Raw genomic sequence first — 27129 nt, forward strand, 5'->3', positions numbered from 1 at the left:
GGCCACAGGATTGGAAAAGATCAGTTTACATTCCAATCCCAAAGAAGGGCAATGCCAAAGAATGTTCAAACTACCGCACCATTGCACTCATTTCACATGCTAGCAAAGTTGTGCTCAAAATCCTACAAGCTAGGCTCCAGCAGTATGTGGACTGAGAACTACCAGAAGTACAGGCAGGATTTCGAAGAGGCAGAGGAACTAGAGATCAAAATGCGAACATATGCTGGATCATGGAAAAAGCTAGGGACTTCCAGAAAAACATCTACTTCTGCTTCATTGACTATGCTGAAGCCTTTGATTGTGTGGATCACAACAAATTGTGGCAAGTTCTTAAAGAGATGGGAGTACCAGACCATCTTATTTGTCTCTTGAGAAACCTATATGCGGGCCAAGAAGCAACAGTGAGAACTGGACACGGAACCACAGATTGGTTCAAAACTGGGAAAGGAGTTCAGCAAGGCTGTATACTGTTGCCCTGCCTGTTTAACTTATATGCAGAGCACATCATGAGAAAGGCGGGGCTAGATGAATCACAAATTGGAATTAAGATTGCTGGGAGAAATAACAACCTCAGATATGCAGATGATACCACTCTCATGGCAGAAAGTGAAGAGGAACTAAGGAGCCTATTGATGCGGGGGAAGGAGGAGAGTGCAAAAGTTGACTTGAAACTCAACATTAAGAAAACTAAGAACATGCCATCTGGTCCTCAACACTTCCTGGCAAATAGATGGGAAGAAATGGAGGAAGGGGCAGAATTTATTTTCCTGGGCTCCAAGATCACCGCAGACAGTGACTGCAGCCAAGAAATTAAAAGACGCATGCTCCTGGGGAGGAAACCTATGGCAAATCTAGACAGCATACTAAAAAGCAGAGACATCACTCTGCCAACAAAAGTGTGTATAGTCAAGGCTATGGTTTTCCCAGTTGCAAGGTATGGCTGTGAAAGCTGGACCATAAGGAAGGCTGAGCGCCGAAGGATTGAGGCCTTTGAATTGTGGTGCTGGAGGAGGCTTCTGCGCGTCCCCTGGACAGCAAGGCTGGTCAGTCCTAGCTCTTGCAGAATTACGTTGACTGACTGCTCTTTAGAAGGCCAGATGCTGAAGATGAAACTCAAATACTTTGGCCACCTAATGAGAAGGAAGGACTCCCTGGAGAAGAGCCTAATGCTGGGAACAATAGATGGCAAAAGAAGAAGATGATGGCAGAGGATGAGGTGGCTGGATGGAGTCACTGAGGCAGTTGGTGTGAGCTTGAGTGGACTCCGGGGGATGGTGGAGGACAGGAAGGCCTGGAGGAATGTTGTCCATGGGGTCGCGATGGGTCGGACACGACTTCACGACTAACAACAACATGCTCTTATCATGGTACTTCTAGTATCCAATTTTTCCAAACAGCTTAGGAGTGCAAAGAGAGCTGCTGTAGGCCTTTGTTCTTTCCTATCAGGAGGAGAAATTCCTAAAGCCCACCTCTGACTTTCAACCAATTTGCTCCATGACTTTTGGTAGGAGTGTGCTTGCAGTAGGTGTAAATTTCCATTTGATTTATTCGCCTGTGGAGAATAAATCTTGACCGAGAATCTAAAAGTTGTGGCCTAAATCCAAGCTTCAAAAGATCTGAGACCTAGTTCTGCCCTCAGTGAATCTCCACCAGCACAACTGGGAGCACCAGTAATTTTTCAAAGAAAATAATTCAAAAGGGAAACAATAGATTCTCCACAGGCTTCAACCCATAAAAGTACTGCATACAGGAACTGCAATCCTACTTTGTTGTTATATACAGTGATAGCAGTTGGAATAAATTGTCCACCTTTAAAATAGAAAAACTGGATGGGTGCTTTTCCCATAAAAGATGGATAACCCTACAGGGACACATGGTCTAGAACTCAGCTCTCTTGCGATGAAATTATTGCACATTGATTAAGGAACTCAACCATATCAGATAACTCAACATTTACTCATACTGGGCGAAGCACTTGTTCCCTTCCAAGAAATATTGTTGATACTTACAAGCAGCTCTTGGGTTTCATTCTCTGCCTCTGCTATACATGCCAGAATTCTTCCTTCCTCTCTACTCAGAATCTCCAGGTGATGATGGAGCAGATCCTGAAGCGGGAACAGCAGTTCACTTTTGCTTCAGAGAGGGGAAAGGGAGTTGAACGAGATACTTTTGATTGCCTTCTATTTTTATCATGGTGGGGCCGGGGGTGGGGCAGGGAAGTGCAGCATTTCTGTGCAGGCATTTCAGGCCACGGGGAGGGATTCAAGAAGCAGAGCGGCGAAGCAGGGAGCTCTCCTTGGAAGCCCAGAAAGTTCGGAGCCCCCCTTGCCTCCCCTGCAAAGAAATGCCCTTTGCCTCCCCACAGCCCTGCAAAGGATCCGAATGTGCATAGTCCTCATGAATGCCAAGTGCAGAGGCCCCTGGCAGGCCATCCTTCCAGGTGGAATCGTGCATGCAGAGTGGCCCCACGGTGGAGGGTCTCCCTGCGTTCCATGTCACAATATTACATTTTGTTGTACTTTCACATCTATACACAGCCTTATCTGATAGATTCTTATCTCTTTGAAACAGACTGCGCCTGAATAAAGTAAATATCCCAGCACCCAGAGAAGCACCCAGAGTGCCTTGAGGAGCTTCAAGGAAAAGAAGAGGGGAGGGGGAAGAGGGAGCACCGGGAGGCCCAAAGTCCTTGCAAATATTCCACGCGTCAAGGACCTTTGAGCACACGCACCTCCAAGTGCACCCAGCACATCCCCTTCAGTGCTGGCCTCTCCTTGGTTTTGCACCCAGAAGTCATGGGTGGGCCAGACACACACCTGCACACAAGCACAGGCGCACACACACAAACGGGCTATGAGACCGTGGAACGATGTTTGAATGTAATTCTGCACTTTTCAAGGCAATACTGCATACTAATGTTGAATCTTTCTGTCTTGGCTACATGCAGTTGGGCTTTGAAAGTCTTTGGCTCCATACAAGAGAGGTTAGAAGACCCACAAAGGGCAGACAAGAGAAGTCTTAAAGGGCCCTGCTCTGTATTGCAGCCCTGGGGCCGATTATAGAAAACACGGAGGGTATTCTGGTTTGGTATCAGGTGCAGCTAGGAGAGAACAAATCAAATGAGGCCCCCACACACAATCCTGGAACTTCTGAGGCTTCCTCCAGATGCTGCTTACATAACAAAGAACATGCATGGCCCCTCCCAGAGACCTGGGCTTACTGGGCTGGCTAGAAATATAATAAATCATGGATCATGTGGCTCCAGTACCTTCCTGTTGGAATGTCTTTAGAGACCATGCTAAAGAGACCCTCTGGTATTTCTCCTCCTCCTCAAGAAGTTCATGGAGCTCCTACCTGGTACTCCTGGGACGCCTCCTCCAGGGGAACCACCTTGTGACCTTCATGCTCCTTCGCTTTGTCACACACCACGCAGATGGGGGCTTTGTGGTCCCTGCAGAAAAGCTTCAGGGGCTCCTGGTGCTCCTTGCAGACTTGCCCCTTCCCTTTGACCACTTTGACCTCCTGCTCCCCTAATTTCCTGGCAATTTCCACAATCCTGGCCAGCTGCCGATTGGGCCGGAGGTTCCTCTTCTGGAAGGTCCCCCTGCACTGGGGGCAGGAGGCCTGCACGTCCGATTCCCCGCTGTACTGGCTCAGGCAGGCTTGGCAGAAATTGTGCCCACACTCTGCAATCGTCAGGGGATCCCTGAAATAGTCCAGGCAGATGGGGCACATGGTTTCCTCGCAGAGCTCGTGGACGGTGCTCCCGCCATCACCACCAGCAGCCATGGCTTCTGTGCACAGTGATTTCACTCGCTTCGCTTTCCTTCAGTGGGTGTTTGCTTCTTGTAAGTGCAAACCTGCCTATATTTGCTCTCTGGTCCAAGGTCAATATCTGTCTCCGCCCCGATTTGTTTTCAGCATTTCACAAGCACTTTCTTGCAACCTGGGGCTAATTGTTCTCTGTTGATGGGCTCCAGCCAAGCCAGGGATGGCCATTCTATCCCACACCTTGTGAAAGTGAAAGTTAGGAGCAGGGCAAGTCAGGAATTTCTGGGAATTTTTTCCCTTAAATATGGTGATAAGAAAACTCAGAGGGAGTCCCCTGGGGGTGTATAATCAAAAGAACATTTATGCTCTTTCAGACACATGGTAAATCCATGGGGCATGTAGGCAGCTCCCTAAAGAGAGGTCCACAACTCCCAGGCTGTGGATCGGTGCCAGCCCGTGGACCATGGGTCCTCAAACAATGGCCTGCGGGCCAGATCCGGCCCACCTCAGAGGTTTTGGACTCGCTGCACACACACGTGGGCATGCTGTGAGGCGGTGGCTTGCTCGCAGGGAGGCTGCTTTGGACTCGCTCGGAGAAAACGATCTCAGTGCAAGCAAGCCGGCGCCTCACCCCACCCTCCCACGCCCCCCCGTGTGCACCCCCTGCCCCTGCCTCGCCCCACACGCCCCGCCCCCACCCCCTCACCGGCCCACACCCACCGCGAGCACCTTTCAACTGGCCCCCTGTTGAAAAAGCCGGAGGACCCCTGCACGGGGCTGCACAGCCGGGGGGAGCGGCAGGCGGGCAAGCACAGCTTCATCCGCATGTGCGGCTGCTCCCCAGCGCCAGCATCACCGCTGGGGGGCGGCTGGAAATACAGATGATCATTCAGGACCGTTTGGATCTTGGCCCTCGAAAGGAGGAGTGAGCGGTGGCGGCAGCGAGTGGCGTGGAGAAGCCGGGAAGGGTGCCTGTGAGCGGCAAGGGAACTGGGAAGCAGGTAAGTGCTGGGCTGGAGGTTGGAGAGAGCTGGGCTGGAGGTTGGATGATTTATTAATTTAAAGCTTTTCCATACCGTCCCATCCGTGGCATATCAGGACAGTTTACAACAGGCACAAATAAAATAAGATAAAAATGGTCCAGTATCCAGTGATAAATATCAAGCGAGAAGTATGACCAATTAACAATTAAAATGCTGGGAAAATAAAAAGGGTTTCGCTTGGCGCCGAAAAGAAGCAAGTGACGGCACCGGGCGAGCCTCTCTGGGGAGTGAATTCCATAGTCAGGGCGCCACCACAGAGAAGGCCCTCCAGTGGGTGGCCACCCTCCTGATCTCTTCCATGGAGGGCTCCTGAAAAAGGGCCTCTCCCTCAGATCTCAAGGGGCAGGAGGGCAAAGAGGGAAGAGCAAGTTGTATAATTATGTCATTAAATGTTATGATACTAGAAATGAAGTGCACAATAAAAGTAATGCACCTGAGTCATCCCGAAACCATCTCCCTGCCCCACATCCCCAGTCCCTGGAAATGGTCTTCCATGAAACCAGCCCCTGGTGCCAACATGGCCGGGACCGCTGCCCTGAGCAACCTAAGTTGAGTCTGTGCAAGATAACTTGGTAATCAGTTACATACTGAGTTTGGGGAGGGGTCAGGTGGGCAGTCTGTTAGAGGCACTTAAGAATAAAGCAATAGGGTTGGTGGCTTAAGGCCATGCAGCGCAGCAAGAGGAACCTTTGGGACAGGCAAAAATCAGCATTACAATGGCTTCCGTGGGAGCAAGCTGGCAACATGGATTCCTGATCAGGACAATGGAACCAGTGGCCCAGGAGGGGGTGGGATCTCTCACACAGGGAGCATTCAAGACCCAACTGGGCAACCATTGGAGTGGGGTGGTGTGAACTGGTGTCCTGCACCAGCAGGGGTGGGACCCGACGGCCTTCTGGGCCCCTTCCACCTCTACCGTTCCGTGATTCTGAGTGCCACTGCAGGCCAGACAAGGCCACTTGGCCAATCCATTCAATGTAAACTGAGCAGGTGGCTGCAGATCCAGACTCTTCAGAGCTGGGGGTGACAGTCAACAGGCAAAGCCAAAAACTTCTGCCCAGCCAAGGGAGGGGGGCCAAAGGAGGTGCACTCCACTGGGAAGCAAGGTTGGGGGCCTCTCCTCCTTGGCAGAGGAACCCAGTGCGAGTCCGTACAAACGAGAGCACCTGAACCAGGTGTGGGGTGGTGGCCCAGCGTTTCTCTGATACAGGCACATGGGTATAGTCTCCCCTCGACAAATGGAGGAAGAACTGCTGCATGGGAGCCCGCAGGCAGTGCAGGTCTTCAGGGAACCGGGCCAGCAGTCAAGTGTAGGACATTTTCCCAGTTGGTGTCTTCCCTGCCACTGATTTGCTCAGCTGAACAGCTTATTGGTTTGTGCCCTGAAACTGCCTTTCCTCTTTAAAGCTCTTGTTCTCTGCTCAGAAACTGACTCGCCTTCTTCCCATTCTATACATTCCCTAGATCCTTCATAAATCCTTTAGCCCATTTTCACCAAAAACCAGATGATGTGATGTGAGGTCCTTCCGTTCGTCTACGGAACCGACCAAGACATGAAGAAGCCAATGCGTGCATTGGGAAGAAGGGGAGTTTGGAATCCGTGACACTTCCTGTATTAACACCGCAGGCTTCTATGCACGAAGCAGGTGAGAGAAAAGGGGTTCCTGCCATAGGCAGTACAAATAGCATGGGCAGCCGTTGGGCCTCGTACTGGGAAGGGGGGGTGGCCCTCAAAGAGTCCAGGGCTGGCGCTTCCTTGCTGCTGGCAGGATCAGAAACGTTCCAGGTACTTCAGTCTTCGCATAGCAACTGCACGACGTGCATTTGCAGCAGCAGACTAGTAAGGTGGTGGTGGTGGTAATGAGGGAGTTTCCTGCGCCCATGGATGCCTGCTTCCCCAAAGCAACTTTGCCCTCCTTGGAGAAAGGACAGGATGCAAACAATGAACGAGGGAATGGCAGTAAAACGTTGCAGAGAGTGCTGCTTCCCTCCACTCCATAATATTGGCCAACTCACTCTGCAAATCAGTTCCAGCTTACTGTTTCCTTTAGATTTTTCCTTTAGGCATAATAAATAGAAAGGAGACATTTATTTATTTATATTGTGATTTATATCCTGCCTTTTTCCTACAAAGGGCTCAAGGCAGCTTACATCATTCTCCTCCTCCATCTTATCCCCACAACAACAACCCTGTGAGGTAGGTTGGGCTGAGAGTCTGTGACTGGCCCAAAGTCACTCAGTTGGCTCCATGGCTGAGCGGGGACTCAAACCCAGATCGTCTGAGTCCCAGTCCCATGCTCTTAACCACTACGCCACACTGGAGAGGCTTTGTATATTTGTACCTGAAGAAAGAAACACAAGCAAAAGGAGGATAAACATTTGGTACAAGAGGACATCATGTCAGTCTCCCTGAGGAGCATCCGCGGATGCAGCACGTGTGTGGATGCATTGTGTCAGAAACTATTGTTGTTTTTTGCTTCGTTTTCCTTTTTTTTTTTTGGCATCTGGGGAAGTTTTGTGGAAAGAAGGGAAAAGAAGAACTGAAACAAGACCTGAATTCAGTCCATGGATGCAGAGCCCTCTCTGAGAATCTACCCGTGCCGCCTACATGACTGTGCCAGCGTCCATTTCGGAAGTGAGCTGGAGAGGGAAGCCTGGGACAGGGAGAGAGGAATCGGGCAGTGTCTGGGTTCCTTCAGCTCTGCGGGTTGTGGCTAGAACTCTCTGGAGCCTTTGTGGAAGGGGAAGGTTGCCCTTGACTAGAGATCGGCTCCCCTTTCAGATGACTCTTCCTCGTCTGGACAGCCTGTGTGGAGGCGTCATGGCTGCCTTAAGAACTGATACTGATATTGGCCTCAAAGAAGGGGGAAAGGGTCTGTCCTGCACACGAGACCCCGGAGAAGGCATAGAGGAGTGTCCCTTGGTCAGCATCATAAAAGGCCACCCGCCCCCCATCACAGTTCAGAGACACCCGGATCTTCTTCAGCTTCCTGCTCAGGGACAGAGAATGAGAGAAAGTGCTGTATCCACCTTTGAAACACCCCATAGCCCAGATCTCTTCCTGAGGGGGTAACTTAACCTTGCCCTTTCTCCTTATGGAACTCGGGATGACCCCCACAATCCATTCTTCCCCACATTCCACACTGACTTCCCAGAAGTGCCTGCCCCCTCTGAATCCCTCACGTCCCAGCACAAAAGGAAAGTCCATGGATCTGTCCAATTTGGTGGTCAGATCATGACTCTGGTCTCCCCTCCTCACACTTTTACGATCCTCCGACAGGATGAGGTTGGGATTAACCGTGTCTGGATCCAGAGTCACATTTGCTGTTAGAGATGGAGGGAAAGAAGGGAAGGAGAAAATCAGCAAAAGCTTCTTGGAGAAAGATACGAGTCTTACACATTAAGACCCCACAGGAATCAGTTTTCCTCTAAAATCGAGTAAAACAAAAACAACTCTGTAATAAACAGCAAGCTACGAACTCGCATGCTCAAAGCAAAATAACAATACAGTCCCCAAAACCCATTTTCCCAAAGCTTCCTCACTTCCCCCCTTCTCCAACATGAAAGACAAAAATCCCCCCACTCCCTCCTGTCTCCCACACACCCCAGTTGGCCCCTCCCACATCATGTTCACTGCAAGTTACTGATCTACTCAAATTGTCTAGACCTTCCCCTTCTGTCACTCAACAAAACTTACAAGATCTCAAAGCAAAACACCACCCAAACCATGTGCTTCGGGTCCAGAACAGACTTTCAGGGCACCACTGCCTGCCTCATTCCAGGAAGCTGGGCAGGTGACAGGGGGTGGGGGTGAGGGCATTGTCTTCTGCTCACAACCCTCCAGGGTTTTCCCACATTTCTTCTAGTTTTTTTTTCTGAAAAACTGAATTCCCCTCAGGAGAAACTGAGGGAATTGCCTCAGGACACCTTCTCTCTGGCATCCCCAGCAGGCCTGCTCTGTAAACCTACATCTCATCTCTCTGAGAAAAGGAGGATAAAATGCGCACGAGGGGAGAAGTCACCTCCTCAGGGCTCCCTCATGAATTGGCCAGCTGGGACTTCCAAGGAGGAGTGAGGTGGTCCCTTCTCTGGTGAGCAGATGAGTTTGTCTTCGTTTTAGGTAATAGATATCAGCAACAAGTATTATCCCACTGATTGTTTCAAGACGTGGAGCAATACAACAGTGGAACCAGCTGCCTAGAGAGGTGGTGGGTGCTCCCACACTGGAGATATTCAAAAAGAGTCTGGGCAGCCACCTGAGTGGGATGGTGTAATGTGGTGTTCTGCAACAGCAGGGGGCTGGACTCCATGGCCTTCATGGCCCCTTCCAACCTTCCTAGGATTCTGTGAAAAGTTCTCGTGCCCGATGGCTCGACAGAGACGTCGACTCGTGAGAAAGAGTCAAACATTCACAGTGAGAGTCAGGCATTGGAACAAGGGGACTTATACTTGGGGCCCAGTGCCCAAAGGGCCCCTCTGCAGCCTGACTATGAGGCTTCTGAGCAAATAGCCTCCCCACAGCCTGACTCCAAGGAGCTTGAACAAGTTGCCCCCGCCCCCCTCCTGACTCTGAAGCTGCTGGGCAGAGTTCAGGAGAACAGGAAGACATAACAGTAAATCTAGCAAACGCCCAACTTAGGCGGAGTTTAAGGCATTTAGATCAATTGCGTTTGGACCAATTGCAACCACAGGACAGAGGTTTGTCCCACCCACGAACGGAAAGATGTGACAGAAGATCAAATCCCTGTGAACTTCTCAGATAGTTCAGAAAGGAGGGGGCAACTGTGTTACAAGGAGCTCACTGCTAGAGCTTATCTGTTGCATCCTAAATCTTGTAGAAAGTAGCAATAAAAGTCTTTAGTTTTATGGCCAGCTGCTGTGTGAGTTAATTGGAGACGCGAGTTACAGCCTCAGGACAAAAGTTCATTTCCCAAAAGAAATGAACTAAAAGACAAGAAACTTGACTAGGAAGCCAAGAACATGGTGGAGAGGTGCATTTTATCACTAAAGCTCAAAAGCAACTTTTGAATCCAAATAAAGTGAGGTTGCATTTAAAAAAACAAACAAATGGGTTGAGAAAAAGTTGTGCACCCAGTTTCACTTCTGGTTTGTTTGTGTTTTTTTTTTAGAACACTTCCCCAGTTTTTTGTTTTGTTTGTTTTAGAATGAGCAAGTTGTGACTTTATTGAGAATAGGGAAAAATGGTAGTGTCTCCCTGTATATTTGCACTATTTTACAATGGCATACCTACCATCTACAGCTTATGTGGTGGAAAATACTGAATCACAATTTGCAAAATGCCAGCAACCCTGGGTTAGACTTGGGTTATAACCCTGGGTTATTCCCAGACTCTCTCTGGGAATTTGTGCCTACTGACTGGAGCATCTAAGCTGTGCTTCTTGTATATTGAATACTGCAAACTACCAATACCCGAGTCAGAGAGTTAATGGATTTAGGGTTTTGAAGTGGAGAGGACAGAAATGCAGTGAAATGCAGCCCTCTCAGAACTTGGTCCTTCCTGAAGACTTACCTTTATGCAGCTGTAGTCCATGTAGCAGGGCATCTGGGGAGGAAAAATATAAGATTAGGCTGCTCACCATCAAACTAATGCAAAACCTTGCTAACAAAAATACTAGCTTATACATCTGTTGACTAGAACAAAATTTTGGTCCTTCCCGCTTGGATTAAATTTTCTACCCTGGTCAGTTCTTGATTGGATCCTTTTTCTAAATGGATGCCATTTGGTTCTTGGCATATTAAAATGGATTGGGTTCCATTGTCACATCAATAGAAGTTTTATCCACTTTCATATGCTGAAGTTATGTTGAAATCTGAACTTTACAATTAGTCAGAAAATGTCTTGTGGTGGATCTGGATGGATAATTGATTTTTTACTTTGGTTCAGGTTGTGTGGGTTAATGATGCATTTATCTCTTTTTCATATCCGTCTGCCAGATATGATCTCTGTGCTATGGATGAATGGCCATACTCAAGATTGCGGCAGTTGTGAGAACCTTGGTTTGGCTGCTTTTCTGTCCGTCCGTCTGTCCTTCCTTCCTTTTGTTAATTTCTATGCCAATCAATAGTTAAATCTTTCTGGTTGTTTTACAATTCATATAACACGGGTACATTAGTAGAACAGGCAAGTTACCAATGCAATAATATAATAAAAAGGAATACACAAAATTGGAAAGAACTTACACAGCAAAAACAATTACAGTACAAAATAGGTTTGTTAGAACAACTGAAATGTCCCACCAAACGCCATTAAATATCTGGGAATACAGAGCAGTCTGACGCTGATGTAGAAAGAACGGCAATGTCGATGCACAGAGGACCTCAATGGTGAGCTCATTCCATTACTGGGGGCCACCACTGAGAAGCCCCCCTTTCTTCTCACCTCCCCCTGAGCCTCCGTTGGAGATGGCAGTCAGAAGAATGCCTCAGGTCCTAGTGTATGAGTAGATTCAGGTCAGGAGAGGCACTGTCAGACGCTACGATGCCAAGGTGTGTGGCACAGAAGTGTATTGGCAGCCAGTAAAACATGGGTCATAATTTATCTTATATGTTTGTACCTTCTGGTACCAGTTAGTAGTCTGGCTGCTGTATTTTGCAGAAACTGCCCCTACTGAACAGTCTTCAAGGGCAGACCCATGCAGAGAGCAATGCAGCCATTTAGTTTGGAGATTATCTCTGTCCAGAGAGCGGCACTGCTGGGCCACCAGCCAAAGCTGGCAGGCAGCATTCTAGGCCACTGAGGCCACCTGGGTCCTGGAGGACCCACAAGGCTACCAAGCTGCTCCTTCAGGACAGGTGGAACACCTTTGAGAACTGGCTGAAAGAGCAGCAGCAGAGCCTCCCACTAAAAGCATCTCAGTCTTGTCTGGAGTGAGCTTCAGTGGTCCTCATCCAGCCCATCATCCCAGCCAGACACTGACTCAACACATCGACAGCCTCATCTGGTAAAGATAAAAAGGAAAAATGCAGCTGTGGATCACCAGCGTTTGGAGAGCACACTCCAGCTCTCCAAATGAACACACTGAGCAAATTCTTAGGGATGTTAAATAGCCTGGAAGAGCAATCCCAGGAGAATCCCATCCTGGAGAATTCATGGAGCTGAGCAATACTCCCCAAGCTCCACCTTCTGGAGCTGGCTGGCCACTGAAGTAGGGGCAGAACCAATGCAATCAATACCCTCCAAACTCAGTTGAGAAATCACCCTACGGGGAGACCCTGCTGGATGGCATCACTGAGAGTTCCAGCAGTATCACACCGCACTGTATCTCTCCCAACAGAAGTCTCCATACCAGGCGGCCAAAAGGTATCCTGAACCCCGACTGAAATAGATGCAGGGAATCAGTTTCATCCCAGAGTGAATGGAGCCGGCTTACCACTGCCTATCACAGGAAATTGCCTCCGGTAAGTCAAGATGGAGGCAAAACTGCCATGGCAGGACATGGTGCGTGGCTTGACCACATCCGGCTTATTGCGAGTCTCGACCTCTTTGGCTGTCTTCTCCAGCATGTGCACCATCTCCTCACACTGCATGGGAGTGCACTGAAGCCCCAGATCAGCAGCTGCTGTGATAAGGCGGAGAAGAGTCCACCATGCCTGGCGCTGCAGGGGATGTTCGGAGCTTCCAATCCAGAGGTCTGTGGAAGTTCCCAGTTTGCCTTGCCCAAGTACAGTGGTAGCTTGGCTCACAAGAGCCTCAGTTCGTGGCCAAATTGGGTCGCGAATAAAAATTTCATAAAAATTTTGACTCAGGTTGCAAAATCCGCATTAGGTGGCAACTGCGATCGCGGCCATCTCCCCACCCCCTGCAAGTGGGGAGATGGCCGCGGTCGTGCTGGGGGCGGGGGGGGGGCGGAGATGGCCGAGATCGCGCCCATCTTTCCTGCATGAGCGCGTCCGTGATTACACCCATCTTTCCTGCAGGAGCGCAACTGCGATCTCGGCCATCTCCCCCCCAAGCACGCATGCATTCATGCCCATCTCGCCCCCCCCCGAAGTGCACCCACGATCGTGCCCGTCTCTCCCTCCCCAGCACACTGGGATGACAGGCGCGTGCATGGATGAGGGGCACGATCACAGTCATGCTGGGGGGGTGGGGAGATGGCCGCACTCATGCTCGGGGGGGGGGCAGATGGTCGCAATCTATGTTGTTGTCACTTCGCTTCACGTTTTTCTGATTAAAAAATTAGTTACAGAACGGATTAAGCTTATTTACATTGAATCTTATAGGGAAATTTAACTTGGCTCATGACCAATTTGGGTCCTGACCAGAGTCCTGGAACGGATTAAGTTCATGAGCCAAGGTACCACTGCAGTGCACCTCCGCCGTTTTGCACTGGGTCACTTATCCGGCTTCAGCAGCCCTCCCTGCTTCATCTCACGCAGATGTGATCACTGTGGCTGGTGGGCTACAGTGAGAGGAAATGAGGCAGGAAATCGGCTGCTGGACTCCAGGTCACAACCCAGGTAGGGATGGTCAGAATTCGAGTGACTTAGAGGAGACGGCTGCCTAAGGTGGGAATGCTCATCACAAAAAGGATGCCAAGCAGAGGCCTCTCCGGAAACTGTGGGAAACGGGTGCAAGGACAAATCATTCAGGTGCCAAGCTTCCATGTCAGGGCAGTGTGAGAGAGTGAAGAACATCAGGGCTCACCTCTTTCTCAGGTTACGCGCTCGGCCTAACAGCAACATGGGAAGCCTGCCCCATGTGGGTACAGATATAAGCAGAGCTGCTCCGAACAGGACTGAGCAGCATGTATGTAAAGCTCGTATTAATATTGGTGCCACAGAGACAGGCTCCCAGGCAAGGAAAGATCACATTAGCTTGAGTTCAGGTGCAAGGACTGGCTATCCCGAGCTGGCCAGGGTGGATGGAATAAGAATGAATGGCAGGTAATAGATGCTGGAGTTCTTGCAAAGGAAAGGCCAGGCATGAGACATTTCTCCTCAGACAGCTTAGGTGAAGCAACCCTGGATGGATGCTGACCATTGTCCTGAGGCACCTGGGAATTACCCATCAATAGCAGCCAGCAAACCGACAAAGAACTCATGTTTTTACTCATAGAAAACAGACACGGTCATACAGCAGACAGAAATAGATAAGGTCATCAAGAGCTATTCGCATAGGTTTGAGAAACAACAAAAACCATCCAATTCCTACAGAATCATAGAACAGAAGAGTTGGCGGGGGCCTATAGAACCATTGAGTCCAACTCCCTGCACAGTGCAGGACTCCAGGTTAAAGCACCCCTGACAGAGGGCTAACCAACTTCCTTTTGGATGCCTCCAGCGTGGGAGAGCCCAAAACTTCCCTAGGTCATTGGTTCCATTGCCCCACTGCTCTAACAGTCAGGAATCTTTCCAGATGTCCAACCAGAATCTGAATTTCTGTAACTTAAGCCCATTATTTTGTGTCCTGTCCTGCACTCCAGGATGATTGAAAAGAGATCCTGGCCCTCCTCTGTATGACAGTCTTCAAAATATTTGAGCAATCATATCTCCCCTCATTTCTCATCTGAAGGCTAAACACGCCCAATTCTTTCAATCTCTCCTCATGGGGCTTTGTTTCCAGTCCCCTGATCATTTTTTGCTGCCCTCTCCTGAACTTTTTCCAGCTTGTCTACATCTTTCAAGAAATGTGGTGCCGAGAACTGGACACAATACTGAACACAAAAGCAGAATTGAGAACCTCCAAAAATCCCTCTCCAGACTGGATGGATGGAAAATAAATGCAAAAGAGGAAAAGGAAACCGTAGCCACACCACCAAAAGAGACACTTTACTGAGGCTACCACTGTTAGTAGCCAAAAAAAGACCAGAATATCATCCTCTCAAACATGTTCCAGTACCTTGAAATTTCATTCTGAGTCCCTCCAGAAGGTGATTTATATCCCATAAGTCCCAGATTCTCCATTTCAGCTCCGGGGAGAAAGCCGCTGGGATCTCACAGGGCTCCTTCTCACTCCTGCCAGAGAAAACAGAGGTAACCTCCACTCATTCAACCCGGCATTCCCCCTGGGAGCAAAGGAGGACTAAAGGACAAGGAGAAGGCATCCTTTTTGGAGTGGGGGGGGTGAGTCCACACTGGCCCCCAGAGCAATTGCAGCAGCCATACAAGTGGGCGGCGCTTCAGGTGGAGTAATTGGACCTTTAGCTTCTGTTTGGCTAAAGTAAAGACTAGCTCTGCCTGTGTTTTGTGGGGTGTGGACATTTTCCCTCTTTGGGGGTGATATTTGGCCTGTGGGGTTTGTATATCAGCCATGTGTGATGGAACGGAGGGAGAGCAGGAGTGGTCCAACTTCAACAACCAGTCCTTCATTTTATCTTGAGAGATGCTGGTGATGCACGTTCTCTGCTCAGGAGCCGGGAGCAGCCGGTCCTCCCAGTGCCGCCCAGACCCTTCCCTGCACCAGTGGAAACGAGGGGGACGCACTCACCTCTGCAAGGTGCTTCTCACATCCTGGAGGGGAAAGAGAGAAAGAGGAGGCGCTCAGCGGGTGTCGCTCTGCACACTCTGGGGATGCATCCTCGCCCAGTCCTGCTCCTCACCTCCACTAGAGGAATGAGGAAAATGGACAGAACCTCCCACAAGGTGGATTATAGAAGCCTTTAGTTCCATCTCTGACTTTCCAGGAGAGCAAAGAGCTGGTGTGTATATTAACGGAAGCCTCTCTGGGCGTCTCTGGATGTGCTGACAGGAACAGAGGGTTACATCTTCCTTTCCTTGCACTGCATTTCTCTGCATAGTCAGTTTGACGCTCTCCTTGATAGTAACCCTCTTTGAAGGGAAAGGAGCTGCTAGCAGGAGCAATGCTTTGGGCTCCAACATGGTATGGAAGATGAGGCCCTTCTTGTCCAACACCCTGCTTCCAAGAGGAGCCGAACACACTTGTCTGCAACATCCAACTTTCCCCAGATGAAGTCTGGGGAAACCAGGATCATGCCAGATGCATATTCACACATGCCGTTCTGATGGGTAAGGCCTGAATTTCTTAACCACAAACATCTCCTTTGCTTTGCCAAGCAGGAATGATGCCTTCCTTTTTATATCCAAAAAGCAGAATACTGGGGCATTTGGCCACAGCAGCAACTTTGAGAATCTCCTACTTTTAAACTGGATAGTAGTTTAGTTATGCTTTGGCGATATTAACTGTAGGCTGAAACATGCATAAATGATTACATTAAAGTTTGCCTGTCCTAATACTGCTATATTTTTGCAACTCTGATTGGTGCAAGAATGTCAGACCTGACCAGCCCTCCTGATTTCCAACACCGCTGCTGTCAGTTTTCCCCTGTTTGCTTTGGCAAGAATTTTCTTAAAGGTACCAGCACAAGCTTGGCACCATTCTTGGCACCATGCAGAGGCAGGCAGTGTCTTGTTGAGTCTCCTTCTTGGGGGATGTGGGGGCTCCTGCCCCCTCCTACCTGCAGGAGTTCAGCGGCCGGCTGCCAACTCTTCTTCTCCACCTCCCACATGATGCCTTCAAGGGAAGAGAGTTCCTTCGAAAGCCAGGCCAGGTGGTCCTCCGCTTTCCTGGCAATCTCCTCCTGCAGCTGGTCCACCTGGGCCAGGAGACGCTTCTCTTGCTCTTCCAGAAACTGATGCAGGCGCCTGAACTCAGCCACTGTTTCTTCCCTCACAGCTTTTGTTTCCTTCTGCAAGGAGTGTATGTAAGAGAGATAAAGGGCGGCCAGAGTCAGCTACGCTTCATGAAACCGCACAAGGACCCATCCTCAGAATGGCCTTGTATTAAGAACTGTCATGGTAGGCTAGGCAGTTCCAATGAATAATGCATCACCTGAAGAGCAGGGCTACCTGGGCGCCTCTCATTCATTCATTCATTCATTCATTCATTCCATTTGATGCATTGTACATCAAATGTTGGCCAATAGCATTTAAAGAACCTGTTCCTCTCCTATATTTATTTATTTCCTTTGTATGTCACCCCATAGTCCAAGCTGTCTGGGCAATTTACAACAATCTTTAAAACCAGATAATAAAATATCATAAAAATATCATAAAAACAGAGAAACACCAAAAGGTTTCTTTTAAACTACAATACCTATTGGAGTACCTCACCCAACAATGACTGACCCAGACCTACACTCAGGCTCTGGGTCTTCCCCCAGGTACTAACCTCTTGGCTGGCTTGGAGGGTGGCCTTTTCTGTGGCGGCCCCCATCTCCGGAACAACCTTCCTGCTGCAGTCTGCCTGGCACTGAATTTGCCATCTTTTTGGTGCCAAGTTAAGACAGTCCTCTTTATGGAAGCCTTCAGAGATCTCCCAGGTCATCCAGGAGCCCGAGGGGTTTATCTAGGTGCCTTTTTTCCTTCTTCTTGGTTAGGTCTTGTTATTGTATTTTAATGCTATTTTAATTATTTTTAAATGCTGTTTTATGTATTATATTTTATTATGTTTATATCCTGTTATGCACTGCCCAGAATGCTCCGGCTGGTATAAAAATGTAATCAGTAGTGATGATGAGCTAAAAACAAACAGCAAGAATGACTCTATAAAAACACCTGGGATTTGTAATCCCCTTGAGCCCCTGGGTGTCCAAGCATGTCATTAAATCCTCCGCATAAAGGTCAGTCTTAACCTGGTGCAAAAAGGATGACAAGTTTGGTGCCAGGCAGGCCACAGCGTGTGTGTGTGTGGGGGGGGGCGGGTTGTACCATAGATGAGGGGGGGCACCACAGATTAAGCCCTCCCCTTACTGAAAAAACCTTTTCTTCTTTTTCTTTTTTTGCTGACAGTCCCACTGTAATTGACTCAGTAAATTACAGTGGGACTGAGATGGTTCCAAGATGTCCCTGGGGCCAGAATGCCGTAAGCACCAGACAACCTTGAAAAGCTCCGCTGGGTAGCACAGGGAAGAACGAGCAGAAGCAATGAGATATTGTTTCGATGCCACCTTCACAGCCTCCAAAGACACTCATCCGCCGGATGTTTTCCTCCGTCTACGTTTAGGCTGTCTCCTACCTGGTTTCATCACTCTCAGAGCCATACAAGCTCTACAACAGAGAGAGCGCTTAGGAATGATCATGCCAGCTCTCCGGGTCGTTTCTGCGCTCCACAACACAGAGAAGGACTTTGATAGGAGCATCAACCATACCAGCTGGAAAATCCTTCTGGATTCATTAGCCTCCGTGGGTGGACCACCTTAATGGGCCCCGCACCATTGCGGAGGGGAAAAGACACCGTTGGCCTAAATCCCAGCAAGCGGGGATCTTACTGTGCCAAAGGGCTGAGTCAACGTCCCCCACACTCAGAGCACCATCTGGTCAAAAATACCAAGTCTTTAACCTTGATACTTACAAGCAGCTCTTGGTTTTCCCTCTCCGTGTCTGCTTCGTATGCAAGAACCTTTTCTCTTTCTTTTCTCAGACTCTCCAGGCGATGATGGAGCAGATCCTGACAAGAGAGGAGCAGTTCACTTGGGCGTTACAGAGAGAGAAAGAGGAATTGAGCAAGTTGTTTGTTATTGCTTTCCATTATTGTATGGCAGGATGGGGAGGAAAGGAGTTTATCAAGTGTTCTCTTTATTCCAGTGTAATCTATTTATTATTTATTTAAAACATTTCTATGCCGCCCCATTTGCAAAAAGCCTCGGGGCGGCTTACAAAGCAAAACAAAGATCTACAAACACCCTTTCATGGGTCACTGCCTTGCCATGGTGAAGGGGCTTGTGTAGCAGGATGAAGCTATGAGCTATGCTGTGCGGGGCCACCCAAGACAGACAGGTCAAAGTGGAGAACTCTGAAAAAAGGTGATCCCCTGGAGAAGGAAATCCAGTATCCTTACCAGGAAAACCCCATGGATAGTGTCAAAAGGCTAAGAGATATGATGCTGGAAGATGAGCCCCTCAGGTTGGAAGGTGTCCAATATGCTACTGGGGAAGAGCAGAGGGCTAATACTAGTAGCACCACAAAGAATGAAGCAACTGGGTCAAAGCCGAAAGGACACTCAGTTGCCGATGTATCTGGTGGTGAAAGGAAAGTCCGATGCTGCAAAGATCTGTACTCCATAGGAACCTGAAATGTAAGATCCATGAATCAAGGCAAGCTGGACGTGGTCAAACAAGAGATGACAAGACTGAATATTGATATCTTAGGAATCAGTGAACTAAAATGGACAGGAATGGGAGAATTTAATTCAGATGACCATCAGGTATACAGGCAAGGATCCCTCAGAAGAAATGGAGTAGCCTTCATAGTCAATAAAAGAGTAGGAAAAGCAGTACTGGGATACAATCTCCAAAATGACAGAATGATCTCAGTTCAAATCCAAGGCAAACCATTCGACATCACAGCAGTCCAAGTCTATGCCCCAGCCACTGGTGCTGAAGAGGCTGAAGTTGACCGGTTCTATGAAGACCTACAACACCTTCTAGAATTAACACCCAAAAATGATGTCCTTATCATCATGGGGGATTGGAATGCTAAAGTAGGAAGCCAAATGATAACCGGAATAACAGGCATGTTTGGCCTTGGAGTACAAAATGAAGCAAGGCAAAGGCTGGTAGAATTTTGTCAAGAGAACACGCTGGTCATAGCAAACACTCTTTTCCAACAACCCAAGAGACGACTCTACACATGGACTTCACCAGATGATCAATACCAAATTCAGACTGATTATATGCCTTGCAGTAAAAACAAAAGCCAGAGCTGACTGTGGCTCACACCATGAGCTTCTTACAGCAAAATTCAGGCTTAAATTGAAGAAAGTAGAGAAAACCACTAGGCCACTCAGGTATGACCTAAATCATATCCCTGATGAATATACAGTGGAGGGGACCAATGGATTTAAGGGATTAGAGATGGTAGTCAAAGTGACTGAAGAATTATGGATAGACACTCGTAACATTGTACAGGAAACAGCTACTAAGACTATTCCAAAGAAAAAGAAATGCAAAAAAGAAAAGTGGCCGTCTGAGGAGGCTTTACAAATAGCTGTGGAAAGAAGGGGAGAGAAAGGCAAGGGAGAAAGAGAAAGATACACCCAACTGAATGCAGATTTCCAGAGAATAGCTAGGAGAGATAAGAAGGCCTTCTTAAATGAACACTGCAAAGTAATAGGAGGAAAAAATAGAATGTGGAAGACTAGAGACCTCTTCAAGAAAACTGGCAATATCAAGGGAATGTTCCATGCAAAGATGGGCATGATAAAGGACCAAAATGGCAGGGACCTAAGAGAGGCCGAAGAGATTAAGAAGAGGGGGCAAAATTACACAGAAGAACTATACTAGAAAGAGCTTAACGTCCCTGATAACCACGATGGGGTGGTCACTGACCTCGAGCCAGACATCCTGGAATGTGAAGTAAAATGGGCCTTAGGAAGTCTGAGCAGCAACAAAGCTAGTGGAGGTGACAGTATTCCAGCTGAGCTATTCAACATCCTAAAAGACAATGCAGTAAAAGTGCTACACTCAATATGCCAGCAAATTTGGAAAACTCAGCAGTGGCCACAGGAATGGAAAAGGTCATTTTGCATTCCAATCCCAAAGAATGTTCAAACTACCATACAATTGTGCTTATTTCACATTCTAGCAAGGTTATGCTCAAAATCCTACAAGGCTCCAGCAGTATGTGGACTGAGAACTACCAGAAGTACAAGTTGGGTTTCGAAGAGGAACTAGAGATCAAATTGCCAACATTTGCTAGATTATGGAGAAAGGAGGAGTTACTTCTGCTTCAAAGTAAGTTTTATTATTATTTTTTCTATTAACTAACAAAAAAAGAAACTAAAAAAAACCAATAATCAGAAACATCAGACCTACTGGGTCAGCTCCCCGTACTTTTTTTATGGTATTTCATAAACATATTTAAGTCTATGCATAGTCCCATTTCTCTAGCCAATAAGAAAAAGAATTCCAAGTTTGATAGAAGTATGTATCCTCTTTCTCCTTCAGAGACAAAGTCGATCTGTCCATTTTGACACAGTCCAAGATCTTTTTTAAAATCAGTTCGTCGGTAGGTGGTTCTTCACTCCTCCAATGTTGGGCAAGCTTCTTGCCCAAAACTTCTGCTTCATTGTCTATGCTAAAGCCTTTGACTGTGTGAATCACAACAAATTGTGGCAAGTTCTTAAAGAGATGGGAGTTCCAGACCACTTTACCTGGCCCCTGAGAAACCTGTATGTGGGTTAAGAAGCAACAGTTAGAACCGGACATGGAACAACTGATGGGTTCAAAATTGGGAAAGGAGTATGACAAGGCTGTATATTGTCATCCTGTTTATTTAACTTATATGCAGAGTATATCATGTGAGATTCCAGGCTGGAGGAATCAGAAGCCAGAATTAAGATTCCCAGGAGAAATATCAACAACCTCAGATATGCAGATGATACCACTCTAATGGCAGAAAGAGCCCAACCTACCTCACAGGGTTGTTGTTGTGGGGATAAGATGGAGGAGGAGAATGAAGTAAGCTACCTTGAGTCCTTTGTAGGAAAAAGGCAGGATATAAATCGAAGGAAAAAAAAAAAAAGAGGAACTAAAGAGCCTCTTGATGCGGGTGAAGGAGGAGAGCACAAAAGTTGGCTTGAAACTCAACATTAAGAAAACTAAGATCATGGCATCTGGTCCTCTCACTTCCTGGCAAATAGATGGGGAAGAAAAGGAGGTAGTGACAGATTTTATTTTCCTGGGCTCCAAGATCACCACAGATGGGGACTGCAGCCAAGAAATTAAAAGATGCTTGCTCCTGGGGAGGAAAGCTATGGCAAATCTAGACAGCATACTAAAAAGCAGAGACATCACCCTGCCAACAATACTGCGTATAGTCAAGGCTATGGTTTTCCCAGTTGCAATGTATGGCTGTGAAAGCTGGACCACAAGGAAGGCTGAGCGCAAAAGGATTGAGGCCTTTGAACTGTGGTGCTGGAGGAGACTCCTGCGAGTCCCTTGGACCGCAAGGTGATCAAACCAGTCAGTCCTAGAGGAGATCAACCCTGACTGCTCTTTAGAAGGCCGGATGCTGAAGATGAAACTCAAATACTTTGGCCACCTAATGAGAAGGAAGAACTTATTGGAAAAGATCCTGATGTTGGGAAAGATTGAAGGCAAAAGGAGAAGGGAATGGCAGAGGATGAGGTGGCTGGATAGAGTCTCTGGGGCAGTGGGCATGGGGTTGGGTGAACTCTGGGAAACGGTGGAGGATGGGAGAGCATGCTGAGGTCCGTGAGGTTGCAAAGAGCCAGGCTTGACTTTGTGACTGAACCGGAACAACAATCTACGAAGAAGTTACAAGATGCACTTGGTGGTCTGGCTGAAGGCAATCCAGTGCTGTATTTAGTGGTAGTATTTTTTAAAACGTTTGAATCTTTTTTATCTTGGCAATATAAGGCTGTATTTTGTTGCATTGCAATGTCCTTTGGTTCTATAAATAAAGATTATGACACACAGAAACAAACACAGTTGCTGGTGGAGCCTTCTAAAGCTGCAAAGGGTAAGAGAGAAACTTTTAATCAGGTCGGAGGGCAGGAAGAGAGGGTCTCACAGGATCCAGCCTCCAGCCCCTTGATCCCTTTGCTTGCCTTTGCAAAGACATACACAAAATATATTTCGCAGAGTGAAGCAGAGAAGCCCCACCTCATTCTCAGGCTTCCTGGGGCTCCCATTTACAGAATGGCAAACAAACATGTTCCTGCAGCAAACCTGCCAGCCACCTTTGGTGAATGTGCAGTATAGAAACACGATAAATGCATTGATCACGTGGCCCCAGTGATTTCTTATTGGACCGCCTTTGCAGAGAATTTATTAAGACGAACCCACAAGTATGCCCCCCCCCCCCCGCTCACAACCCCCAGCAAGAGGTACACCGATCTCCTACCTGGTACTCCTGGGACGCCTCCTCCAGGGGAATCACCTTGTGACCTTCGTGCTCCTTCGCTTTGTCACACACCAGGCAGATGGGGGTTTCGTGGTCCCTGCAGAAGAGTTTCAGGGGCTCCTGGTGCTTCTCGCAGGCTTGCCCCTTCCCTTCGGCCCCTTGGACGGTCTGCCCTCCTAACTTCTTGGCAATTTCGACTACATTAGCCAGCTGCAGATTGGGCCGGAGGCTGCTCTTCTGGAAGGTCCCCCTGCACTGGGGGCAGGTGGCCTCTGTGTCAAATTCCCCACTGCACTGGCTCAGGCAGGCTCGGCAGAAATTGTGCCCACACTCTGCGACCGTCACTGGATCCCTGAAATAATCCAGGCAGATGGGGCAAGTGAGCTCTTCACGGAGCTCTTGGACAGGAGTGCTGGCAGCAGCCATGGCTTCCACACACAGAAGAGAGAAGTGCTTTGGGAGTTTGTGTTTTCAGGAAGTGGATGTTCCCTTTCGTTAAACCGGATCCTTCTTGTAATTGCTCTGCACTTACTGTAATCAGCCTTCCTGAAGTCCAAGGGACGTGTTTGACTATACCCAACTTTCGCTTTAAGCATTGCACAGTCACTTTCCTGAAACTTTCAGTTGGGTGACGAACCAAGCCGAGCATGGCTGCTTCCTGGTTCCACCTGGGTCAGGGATTCCCCAAAGGTTTCCTGGAGTTCGCGTCCATCCCGAGAGATTTGCAGAAGCCACTTTGCGGAACAGAAATAATTACGCAGCAGAAAGAAAGCAGCCAAAGGTCAGCGGCAGAAATGTGAAGCACCGATAGGGGAGAATCAGGAAGCAGCTGCGATTTAACGGTTAGCCAATGAAATCACTGATTAGCATAGGCTGCCGGCTCCGGCTATCGAAACTGTAGCAGGATGTAATTTATCTGCGCTTGTAGAAATGCACCGCAGCCAGGCTCACACGCCGGGGCAAGCAATCCTGCGCGGTTTTCATCCCGCAGGTTTTATTCCCCCCCCCCCCCCCCGGAGGTGCCTGAAAGATCAGGCGCGTCGTGATAACTCTGCTCCTGTCTGCCGCTTGCTTCTCTCCTCCGTCCTCTTCCCTCTCGGGCAGCATCTGGGATGGCACCACCAGGAGGAAGGAGGCTTCTGGCTTGGACAGCCGCGATCACGAGCCAAGTTCTGCTTGCTCCACCCGCCGCGCAGTCGCTGCTGCACCAAGCGCGCTCATGCCCTGAAGGGCAGCAGGGAACCTGCGGTCAGGATCTGGGCACCCTCCCGGCATGCTCCAAGGAGGACTGCTCGGGCGGGGGGGGGGTGCCCAATCCACGCTCGGGCAAGGGGGGGGTCTGCTGCAGAAAGGAGCTGGGCTCCCCTCCATAAACACCTGAACAAAGCAGTCGGGCAGCCCCCGCAATGGCATGGTTGGGGCAGCGCCCCACAGCGCCTTGTCGCTGCGCCTCTTTCTCGCTCTGATTTTCCAGAGAGGAGTCCCCAGCCCAGCAGTAGTACGTGGTAGTTATTATTGCGATCGTTATTGCATAGCATTCATATCCTGCCTTTCTTGTTCTTGCAAAGAGCCCAAGGCAGCTTCCAAGGTTCTCCTCTTCTCCATTTTTATCCTTGCAACAACAACCCTGTCAGGTAGGTTAGGCTGAGAATTTGTGATTGGCCCAAATTTACCCAGAGAGTTTCTTGGCTGAATGGGGGACTGTAACTCTCCGTGTGCAAACAGCCCAGAGAGCTTCAGTGACAGGGGGTATAGAAATGAAATGGACACATTTTTAAAATCTCAGATCTCCTGATACCTTATGATATCAAGTGGTATATAAGTGGATTAACCAACTAAATATACAAGAAAGGTCATCCTTTGTTTTTGAGCACTTTCCAGGCTCAAAATCATATTTTATTTGTGTCCCATTCATCATTGCCTTGTTACAGCATTTTGTTTGACCTCCTTCCTCTGCTCACAGAGGTGTGAATAATTTCTGAGGGAGCCGAGTTCTTCCATTGTCTTTCTGCCTAAAGTTGAAATTTCATACTCTGGAGAGAACTGAATGGCTTGGAATCTACATGGCAACATTCATATGCATTCTCTCTCTCTCTTCTCAGGGTTTATTATTTCAAAATAATAATTGAAATGGAAATAGCTTGTTCAAATTTTCTCAAAAGTCTGTTTTGAGTATGTGTGCAAAAGCACGACTGTGGTTAGACATCAAGAAACTAAAACCATGGCTAGAGTTGTGACATTACATATTTCTAATGTCAACAATGAAGAAATTGAAAAAGTTAAAGATTTTACAGGTGTTGCTTTAGGCATCAGTTCAAAGGGAGCCAATTTCTGGAGCCAAGAAATTCGAAGAAGACTGGGACTGGAAGTGTCTCCACAGCCATCCTCCTTTCCTAGCCACCTTCTACTTCGACACGTCCCCCAAACAGCAACACCCTTACTACTCTTGAGCTGGACAAGAGGACACGAAAGGCCTAACCCTGCATGACCAATCCGATACAACCTCTTTTCTTGGGGCACTGCAGCCCAAAGCCAGCAAGGAGTACTTGGTGGCAAAACTTAGACACGGTGATCTTTCCCAGGCCTGTTTTGGTTTTGCAACAGGAGCAGGAAGATTTTCCGCTGAATCTTCTAGCATTTGAGTCTGAAGCTTCTCTGCTTGGTAAAGGAAATTGAGCCCTACAACCCTGCAGCTGGGAGGATCCTGCAGCTGTCCTCTCCAGAGGGGTGGGCAGGTTGTACCTAAAGGATAAACCTCCTATTACTCTACCAGTGAGGCAGTCAGAGCATAGAACTCTGGGTGATTTGCAGTCGATTGGCCGGACTCTGTCTCCCACTTGTTGAACAAAAGCAGCAAGAAAATGACTCCCCTTTGTCAATTTTGCTGTTGGAACAAGACTGCCTCCCCCTTGTCAATTATGCAGCTCTCAGGAGTTATGTACAGATCAATAGGCAGAACTTTCACTGGTTAAAATCATGCAATCATTGACACCTAACCAGGCCTGAGAAAAAAACCTATTTTCTCGAAATCAGCATGTGGCGCTATCCTTGAACCGCAGCTGAACTTAACCAGGCCACCATTTCAGAAAGGGCCAGTTGACTCTTTCACAGGTAACAGCTCAAAGAGGGCAATTCACACCAACCCATCCCATCTCCTTCCCCTCCTTCCCAGCATCTTCTTTCTGCTTTGGTATGCAGGCAGGAAAGATCACAACATTGCAACTTTTTGGTTCTACCTCTTAGAAAGGGTTAACTGTGTTTCGTGCAATTAATGATCAATGCATAAAAGGGCCAACTGAGGACTGCTCAGGGACTCTATCTGGAACAATTCCTTGGCAGCCCCTTATTCTCAGGAATGAATCCTTTAAAAGAAAACCTTCCTATGTTGTGTATTTTGGGCATACACAGCTGAGGAAACGGACCGTTTGGTCAACAGGAGTACGTGGGCCCGCAGAGCAGGCGGATCCTCTCCCTTGCCTCTTGCCGCCCAACGCCGTTTGCTCTCCCTGGGAGCTTGGCTGGGGCAGCTTCCTCCGCTCTGCTCGGCTAGGAGTCAGGTACGGGAATATCCTTACGGTACGGGACCGTTTATGGACAACAGTTTTGTTCCTACAAAGCGACTCCCGCGGGTACTGAAAGGAAAAAAATAGAGAGTGGCCGCCAATTGCTTTTAATAATCATTACAGGTTGAAAAGAGGAGTTCCTTCCTAAGCCTTTCTTTTGTACACTTCTGTTGGTCAGTCAGAGGGATGAGAAAAAACACTGGAGACCCGTTTCTCCCCCACGCACCCCCGCCCGCTCATCATCATTACTTTTTTTTTTTTTAAAGCTTTTAAAAGGTTCAGAACAGCTCCAGGCCCCGGCCTCCACGTTTGCAAGCGACTGATTCAGCAGGGCGGAGCTTCGGGGTCGCTCCTTTTCCGGAAGGGAAGCGCCCCCCGTGCTGGGAGAAGGAAGCGAAGCGAAAGCGAAAGCGCTCGCGCTCTTTCTCCGCGGGGCGAAGCTGCTATGGCTGCCGCGTGGGACCCCGTTGTGCAGCTCTGCAAGGTGGCCACTTGCTCCGTCTGCCGGGAGTATTTCTCGGACCCGGTGACTATCGCCGAGTGCTCGCACAACTTCTGCCGAGCCTGCCTGGCGCAGCTCTGGGGCAGCGCGGGCGCCGAGGCTTCGTGCCCTCAGTGCAAAGCAAAAGTTCGGAGGGCGACTGTCTTCGCCAACCTGCAGCTGGCGAGCATCGTCGAGGTAGCCCAGCAACTCCAGCTTCAGGGGGGCGAAAGGAAGGAGCGACTCTGTGCGAGCCACCAGGAGCCGCTGAAGCTCTTCTGCAGGAACGACGGGACTCCCATCTGCGGGGTCTGCAACAAGTCCAAGGAACATGAGGACCACAGGATAGTGCCCGTGGAGGAGGCTGTCTCCGAGTACAAGGTAGGGAATCGCTGTGCTCGGCTTTCCTCGGGGCAGGGAATGG

General features: G+C 48.7%; 2 protein-coding genes across 2 annotated transcripts in view; one reads left to right on the top strand and one right to left on the bottom strand.

The window, feature by feature from the left end:
* LOC123018009 (zinc finger protein RFP-like) overlaps nt 1–23090 on the bottom strand; it is a 26304-nt gene extending 3214 nt beyond the window's left edge. Inside the window, 9 exon segments of the mRNA XM_044419747.1 lie at nt 2010–2105; nt 3355–3826; nt 7649–8138; nt 10345–10377; nt 14677–14792; nt 15265–15287; nt 16253–16483; nt 18148–18243; nt 22662–23090. Coding sequence (XP_044275682.1) covers nt 2010–2105; nt 3355–3826; nt 7649–8138; nt 10345–10377; nt 14677–14792; nt 15265–15287; nt 16253–16483; nt 18148–18243; nt 22662–23087 — 1983 coding nt within the window. The 5' untranslated portion in view covers nt 23088–23090.
* Nucleotides 23091–26610: 3520 nt separating this feature from the next.
* Nucleotides 26611–27129, top strand: part of LOC123018010 (E3 ubiquitin-protein ligase TRIM7-like) — a 24596-nt gene continuing 24077 nt past the window's right edge. The window contains exon 1 of the mRNA XM_044419748.1: nt 26611–27086. Within this exon, the coding sequence (XP_044275683.1) occupies nt 26670–27086 (417 nt within the window). The 5' untranslated portion in view covers nt 26611–26669. The remainder of the gene's footprint in view (nt 27087–27129) is intronic.

The sequence above is a fragment of the Varanus komodoensis genome, unplaced genomic scaffold (assembly GCF_004798865.1).
Source record: "Varanus komodoensis strain SLA01 unplaced genomic scaffold, ASM479886v1 scaffold107, whole genome shotgun sequence".
Taxonomy (NCBI): domain Eukaryota; kingdom Metazoa; phylum Chordata; class Lepidosauria; order Squamata; family Varanidae; genus Varanus; species Varanus komodoensis.